General features: G+C 38.8%; 1 protein-coding gene across 2 annotated transcripts; it reads right to left on the bottom strand.

The window, feature by feature from the left end:
* Positions 1–483: 483 nt before the first annotated feature.
* On the bottom strand, positions 484–2300 carry LOC128373344 (E3 ubiquitin-protein ligase TRIM39-like). Of its 2 annotated transcripts, XM_053333649.1 has the most exons (2): positions 2074–2300; positions 484–2037 (listed from the first exon to the last, which is right to left on the bottom strand). In XM_053333649.1, exons 1-2 carry the CDS (start codon positions 2298–2300, stop codon positions 654–656), a joined length of 1611 nt encoding a protein of 536 aa, XP_053189624.1. In that variant the 3' UTR covers positions 484–653. The 2 variants fall into 2 exon arrangements, with proteins under 2 accessions (XP_053189624.1, XP_053189616.1); XM_053333641.1 differs by having other exon boundaries at positions 484–2300.
* Between the last annotated feature and the right edge of the window lie 6009 nt (positions 2301–8309).

Genomic DNA, 8309 nt, shown 5'->3' on the forward strand with positions numbered 1-8309 from the left:
AGACTAATAAGTGTATGTTAAATAAAGCAGTAAAAACATTAGTGATTGTTAATGAATTGTAACAGAAACACAAACACAGCTTCTCTGTAAACCAGGCTTTATTTTTAGTGTTTGGTGTTCAACAAGTCACTGCTTACTCAGGTCATGTTGTTAAAGCATCACATTAAAACTACACACCTAGTTTAGTTTACTGTTGGTTTCTTTACAATCACATATTTACAGATTTATTTAAATCATAATCAATCTCATCAGTATTCAAACAAACAGAAAATGGCAAAGTGGCCGATAACAAACCAAACGTCAAATATAAATGATGTACATTAACATATATTCAGTTAATCAACTATTACTGCAACTAATGATTATTGCCATTATCAATATAATATCTTTTTGATTGATATTTACTCCATAAAAGGTCAGAAAACGATAGTAAGTCCAAGAACCAAAACATATTCAATTTCTAATATATATAGCAAAAATAGCAGTAAAACCTCACATTTACAGTACAAAGATGGAGCCTGAGACTTTTGGTTTCTTTGGAAACTTTGATTTTAACTAGAACTGGGATTAAAATTGTGTGAATTTGATCAGAAGTTGTACAATGCACAGAGACACTGAATGTTAATATTTACTCTCATGAAATAAAAAGGTGATTACTCAGTTTGATTGACAGGACAGATGATCAGAGGGGCAGAGTTTTTACCACCATCATTAGGATATGGACAGAAGAATGGGTAGAGTTTCTCAGTGAAGGAGCAGCCAGTAAAGGAGTAGATAAGAGCTGCAGCATCTACATCATAAAAGGAGACCAGACCCTCCTCATAATTCACAAACACCCCCACCTTCTGAGGGTCAGACTTTAGAGAGAGATCGACTGGAGGGCCAGCAAGAGCTTCGTACTCATTTCTATTTGTCAACCATATAGTCCAGAAACCATTGTGGGGGCTCAGCGTGGTGTCTCCTTTCCTGTTGATCGACTCTCTGGCCACTCCTAAAGCCCATCTAGTCTTCTCTTTAACCTGAACCTCAAAGTAAAATGTGCCTGAAGAGAAACTCTGCTTTCCTAACACAATACAATAATGTGTAAATCTCTCTGGGTTGTCTGGGAGTTTCTTCTTCACATCACTATATTTTACTTGTTTCCCATCAGCAGACAGGATGAGATGAGGATATGCTGTATTAGGATCAAGAGTCACATCCACTGCATACTGCTGGACTCTCTTCAGCTCGAGCTCAGCAAGCAGCTTCTTCATCTGTTTACTGAGCGTCTCCTCCAGCTGAGCCACAGCTCTCACCACAGTCCTCTCATATGATGATGGATGGACGCAGACCTCTGTCCAGTCTTTGGTGGGTGGAACAGCTTTCAGGGATGGGAAGTTTTGGAGGAGGTGGAGGTGGTCTTCAGAGTGTGAGAGCTTCTCCACCTCAGAGCTTCTCTTCTTCAGCTCAGAGATTTCCTGTTCCAGCTCTTTGATGAAGTCTTCAGCCTGTTTCTCTGCTGTTCTTTGCTTCTCTTCAATCGTCTCAATGAGCTCATTCAGGCTTCTCTCAACAGACTGCATCAGAGCGGTGAAGACCTGAACACCTTCTGCTTTCTCTCTGTCTGCAGCTTCCTCACTGAGGTCAACTGAGTGTTTGATCTCTTCAATCTTCAGTCGTCTCTTCTGGATCATCTTCTGAATTTCAGCCTCTGTCTTCCCCAGCTTTGCCTTCTTTCCTTCATATTCTTCTTTCAGAGGAACAAACTCATGTGTCTTGTGGTCTAAAACAGAGCAGAGCATGCAGACACATGTCTGGTCGGTCTTACAGAACAGCTCCAGAGGTTTATCATGCTTCATACACATCCTGTCTTCCAGGTTCTCCACAGGGTCGATCAGCTGATGTCTTTTCAGGACTGACTTTGTCAGATGAGGCTCCAGGTGAGTCTCACAGTAGGAGGTCAGACACACCAGACAGGACTTCAGGGCCTTCAGTTTGGTTCCAGTACAGACATCACAGGGAACTTCTCCTGGTTTGGCAGCTTGTTGCTCTGAGCTGCTGCTGCTGGCTTTCTGTTGAGCTTCCTGTCTGAACTGAGAAACCATCTCAGAGATGAAAGTGTTGATGTGAAGTTCAGGTCTTGTGTAGAAAGTCTCTTTACACAATGGACACAGGTACTGGTCATTACTGTTCCAGTGTTCATTGATGCAGTTTTTGCAGAAGTTGTGTCCACATGGTGTGCTGACTGGATCAGTGAACACATCCAGACAGATGGAGCACCGAAACTGATCTTCAGATCTCAGACAGCTGGCAGCAGACATATCTACACATGTAGAGTGAAAGAAAGAAAAACATTTTCATTGTATTTGTTTAAAAAGAAAAATGCATGGTTACTGTTCAAATATAGTGCATTATATTAGGTAAAATAATTTAGAATTAAACATGGCATGTTTCAACAGGGCGAGAAGTACTTTCATCAAATCAAGCTAAAACAAGAAAACTGTGAAGTTACACCTAACAGAAAGGGAGTGGGAAGAAGTCAACACTTAATGTTGGACATGTGCTGGTTTGTACAAACTACAGTCAGAGACTCATCTGCAGCTCTTTATCTAACAGCTCATTGTGGCTGTTTGTGCTTTTACTATTACTCAATACAATCTGATCCACTGATAAAATATCACAGAATATGTTCATATCTTGTTGTAGAGAAGAATTATTATTGAAGAATCTCACTGCTAACAAAGCTTTTGCTGACTTGGTGACAAACAGATTTTATTTCCTGTTGCTGCTTCACAATAAAAGTGTCCTGCTAGTTCACCAGTGGAAAGCTATTAATGTGAAACAGCTACAGGAAACAGAATGTGTCTGTAGGAAGTGATCAGTAAATAGTCAAAGATCAGGAAATAGCAGTGAAGCTAAACTCCAAACCACAGAGGTTCAGTTACACTTTACAAAAGTCCTGAGAACTGACAGAGACTTAAAAACACTTAAAGTGTTTTTTACTGAGTCTGTAAAAGCAGCTGCAGTTATACTGTAAACAATCTCACAAGTGTCAGTATGAAATGAAAAGAGATGAACTTCCTGTCTCCTGTGTTAAAGCTGGTTGTTGAAACATTAAATATGATCAGTTGTACTCACCAGTGTTTGGCAGAGACTCTGCTGTGTTGTTGAGAAAGACTTGATGAACTCAGTTTCATTTATATTTGGACAGAAGTGGAGAGACTCGACTGCAGCTCTGCTGTCCTCTGATTAATGTTAAGATTCGTTTCAGCAGAGTGACGTTGAAGCTGTCTGTCTGGTTTTTTCAGTGTTGCTCCTTCCTGTCATGAACAGGTTTATTATCAGATATCATGAAGTAAATGTTGTTCTGTATCTAACAGATGGGAGGAGTTAGACATGTGGAAAGGTTTTGCTTAGTTTAATAATGTGTGTAGAAAGTTTGAGTTTTTTTCTCCAAGTGATCAAATAAAAAACAAAGATGCTGCTTTAGATTTAAAGTAAAAGTTTTATGATAACGACTAGAAGCGCTATATAAGTACATACATTTACCATTTATTCTGGTCAGTTACCTCAAAAACAAAATTAAGTGAAACATGATTGACAACAACTAAAAGATAATTTAATTTGACCTCATGCAGATACAGTTTGTACATGTTTGTATTATAAGAAATGGACACTGGACCATAGACGACGCCCATTCAGTCCTTTAAGAACTGCTTAAAGAGACAGGAGCTAAAACAGCCTGTTAATAGACAGAGGCTGAATTGAGCGGCTGCATAAAGGACCAGTAGAAGATAAATAAGGAGTTTTTAACTGGAAATCAATCTACTACAAACTGCTTAAAGAGACAGGAGAAGACACAGAAACAGCATCAAGCATACAGGTCAATTTTCAAAATAAAACAACCTGCGAAGACTCAGGATCGTATTTAATCAATAAACACGAATAAAACAGGCATGATCTAACTATGTAACCTACTGACTGATGGTAGAAGCACAAAAGAAAATGAGCCAAATGAACTAAATTTGAGCAAGTTAACAAAATCGGGTCTTAAAAAGACAGGAGCTAAAACGGCCTGTTAATAGACAGAGGCTGAACTGAGCGGCTGCATAAAGGACCAGTAGAAGATACATAAGGAGTTTTTAACTGGAAATCATGTAAAGATATTCCAGTAGAGACTCAGAATATTAATATAGAGCTGCAGATGTGAAGAATATTTCCTCCTGTGGGCTGTGGAAGTTGCTGAAATCACAAACCACTGTAGGGGGAAGAAAGGGAAGGAAGGAAGGAAGGAAGAAAAGGAGGGAGGAAGGACAGGAGGAAAGGAAAGAAGGAAGGGAGGAAGGAAAGGAAAGGAAGGAAGGTAGGAGGGACGGAGGGAGGAAAGAAGGAACGAGGGAGGGAGGGAGAAAGGAAAAGAGGAAGGGAGAAAAGAAGGACAGAGAAAAGAAGGAAGGAAGGAAGGTAGGAGGGAGGGAGGGAGGAAAGAAGGAAGGGACGAAGGAAAGGAAGGAGGAAAGAAGGAAGGAAGGTAGGAGGGATGGAGGAAAGAAGGAACGAGGGAGGGAGGAAGGAAAAAAGGAAGGAAGGGAGGAAGGAAGGAAGGAAGGAAGGAAGGAAGGAACAGTCAAAACAGAGAATATTAACATAGAGCTGGAGATGTGCTGATTGTGTCCCCTTCTGACCCCTCTGAAAGTTGCTGAAATCACAAACTTCATGTAACCCTGCTGTCTTCCTCCTCCTCCTCCTCCTCTTCCTCCTCCTCCTCCTCCTCCTCTTCCTCCTCTCTGCTGTAGATTTGCCTGAGAGCAGCTCATGTGTGAACGCCGTCCAGGATGGAAACAGTTCGTTGCTCCTGCACATTTGCCTGCAGCGGCCGAGGCCACTGCTGGAAAAACAGGACGCATTGTTCACAGCGGCTTCTTCCTCTTCCTCTCCCCCCCTCTTTCTCTCTCGCTCTCTCTCGCTCTCTCTCTCTCTCTCTCTCTCTCTCTCTCTCTCTCTCTCTCTCTTCCATCAGCTGACTGGTCGAGCGAGGCGAGCCGTGTCATGATGCTGTGCAGCTTCGACCGGAGAGAGTCGAGCCTCTGAGAGGAGACGATGCTGCTGACTCACCGCTGGCCAGACAGCAACTTTATCAGAGATCAGTCTGTTTCCCTGAGTTCCTCTTCTCTGTCTCATCATCTGACTCTGACCTTTACTGTCTTTACTTCTTTAATACACACTGATACATGATGCAGTACTACAGTCAAAGTACTGCAGTATTACAGTAAAAGTACTGCAGTATTATGAGTGATGTAGTATGCAGTATTACAGTAAAAGTACTGCAGTATTATGAGTGATGTAGTATCCAGTATTACAGTAAAAGTACTGCAGTATTACAGTTAAAGTACTGCAGTATTACAGTAAAAGTACTGTAGTATTATAGTGATGTAGTATGCAGTATTACAGTAAAAGTAGTAGTACCTGCAGTAAAGTACAAGTACCTCTAACTGTACTTCAGTAAAGTACTAGTACCTCAAACTGTACTACAGTTAAGTACAAGTACCTCAAACTGTACTGCAGTAAAGTACAAGTACCTCAAACTGTATTATAGTAAAGTACAAGTACCTCCAACTGTACTACAGTGAAGTACAAGTACCTCTAACTGTACTACAGTAAAGTACAAGTACCTCTAGCTGTACTACAGTAAAGTACTAGTACCTCTAACTGTACTACAGTAAAGTACAAGTACCTCTAACTATACTACAGTAAAGTACAAGTACCTCAAACTGTACTACAGTATAGTACTAGTACCTCAAACTGTACTACAGTAAAGTACTAGTACCTCAAACTATACTACAGTAAAGTACTAGTACCTCTAACTGTACTACAGTAAAGTACAAGTACCTCAAACTATACTACAGTAAAGTACTAGTACCTCTAACTACAGTAAAGTACTAGTACTACAGTAATGTACTAGTACCTCTAACTGTACTACAGTAAAGTACTAGTACCACAGTAAAGGACTAGTACTACAGTAAAGTACATGTACCTCTAACAGTACTACAGTAAAGTACTAGTACTACAGTATAGTACTAGTACTACAGTAAAGTACTAGTACCTCTAACTGTACTACAGTAAAGTACTAGTACTACAGTAAAGTACTAGTACCTCAGACTGTACTACAGTATAGTACTACAGTATAGTACTAGTACCACAGTAAAGTACTAGTACCTCTAACTGTACTACAGTAAAGTACTAGTACTACAGTATAGTACTAGTACTACAGTATAGTACTAGTACTACAGTAAAGTACTAGTACTACAGTAAAGTACTAGTACCTCAGACTGTACTACAGTATAGTACTACAGTAAAGTACTAGTACCACAGTAAAGTACTAGTACCTCTAACTGTACTACAGTAAAGTACTAGTACTACAGTATAGTACTAGTACTACAGTAAAGTACTACAGTAAAGTACTAGTACTACAGTAAAGTACTAGTACCTGTAACTGTACTACAGTATAGTACTAGTACTACAGTAAAGTACTAGTACCTCTAACTGTACTAGTACTACAGTAAAGTACTAGTACTACAGTATAGTACTACAGTAAAGTACAAGTACTACAGTAAAGTACAAGTACTACAGTAAAGTACTAGTACTACAGTATAGTACTACAGTAAAGTACTAGTACTACAGTAAAGTACTAGTACTACAGTAAAGTACTAGTACTCTAACTGACGGTTAACTGACGGTTTATAGTCTGCCTGGTAACAGCAGCTGAATTCTGTGATTGGCTGTCGCCCTGTGACGTCACGGCTGCCTGGCACTGACACAGGAATGCAATAGGAGGATTTAAAGAGGTCGAGCAGCTCCAGCACTCTAAATAATGCTCTAATTCTGCAGAGTCTTCATGATTTAATGCCTGTAATGTTTTATTTTCACCGTGTCGTCTGCAGAAATACGGTTATATAAAAAAAAAAAAAAAAAGAAAAGGAAAAAAAAAAGGGGAAGAGAGAATAAATCAGTGTTAATAGAGTTTGAGGTTGCAGTGTGTGTGTGTGTGTGTGTGTGTGTGTGTGTGTGTGTGTGTGTGTGTGCAGTCAGCTGAACTCTGATCGGGGTTTTTGGTATTTATAAAAGCTCTTCAGTTCCCTGCCGACAAAGATGGTGAAGAGCTCAGTGAAGAGGTCTCACTCTGCCTCCGATTCCAGGAGATCAGGGTAAAGTGGGACACTTTTTTACAATCCTGACATGTTTACCTTATTTATATATGAATCCAATACATTATATCAACACCTAATGTCATTATGAAATCCCCAAAAAGGTTTACTTGTATTCAGAAGGAAAATGGCACATATATTAGTGTAGCTTGTGCCCAATAGTTTTAGTTAAATTTGTGGATTATGTAATGTGGGACACTAGTTTATAGGCTTAGAAATACTTTTACATGAATACATTTATTACATGAAATACAATATTTATCCTTTAATGGTATTGTACTAATACACATTGTTTAAGTAAAAGTACTGCAGTGTAAAAATACTCCAAAAGTCCTGCATGAAAAGTAAAAGTACTGCAGTATTATAGTGATGTAGTATGCAGTATTACAGTAAAAGTACTGCAGTATTATAGTGATGTAGTATGCAGTATTACAGTAAAAGTACTGCAGTATTATAGTGATGTAGTATGCAGTATTACAGTTAAAGTACTGCAGTATTATAGTGATGTAGTATGCAGTATTACAGTTAAAGTACTGCAGTATTGTAGTGATGTAGTATGCAGTATTACAGTTAAAGTACTGCAGTATTATGAGTGATGTAGTATGCGGTATTACAGTAAAAGTACTGCAGTATTATAGTGATGTAGTATGCAGTATTACAGTAAAAGTACTGCAGTATTATAGTGATATAGTATGCAGTATTACAGTAAAAGTACTGCAGTATTATAGTGATGTAGTATGCAGTATTACAGTAAAAGTACTGCAGTATTATAGTGATGTAGTATGCAGTATTACAGTAAAAGTACTGCAGTATTATAGTGATGTAGTATGCAGTATTACAGTAAAAGTACTGCAGTATTATAGTGATGTAGTATGCAGTATTACAGTAAAAGTACTGCAGTATTATAGTGATGTAGTATGCAGTATTACAGTAAAAGTACTGCAGTATTATAGTGGTGTAGTATGCAGTATTACAGTAAAAGTACTGCAGTATTATAGTGGTGTAGTATTTATGAATAAATATGGGTCAGATCCTTCATGTAGGACAATATGCAAAGTAGTTTTTATTCAGAATTAAATTAATGTGTTAAATGTGTTTTTAATGCTCTCAAATGTAAAAATGGGT

This window comes from Scomber japonicus, chromosome 2, assembly GCF_027409825.1.
Source record: "Scomber japonicus isolate fScoJap1 chromosome 2, fScoJap1.pri, whole genome shotgun sequence".
NCBI classification, from domain to species: domain Eukaryota; kingdom Metazoa; phylum Chordata; class Actinopteri; order Scombriformes; family Scombridae; genus Scomber; species Scomber japonicus.

What these genes read in the sequence shown, in the direction of transcription:
- LOC128373344 (XM_053333641.1), bottom strand. Translation starts at nt 2,300, where the DNA reads ATGTCTGCTGCCAGCTGTCTGAGATCTGAAGATCAGTTTCGGTGCTCC.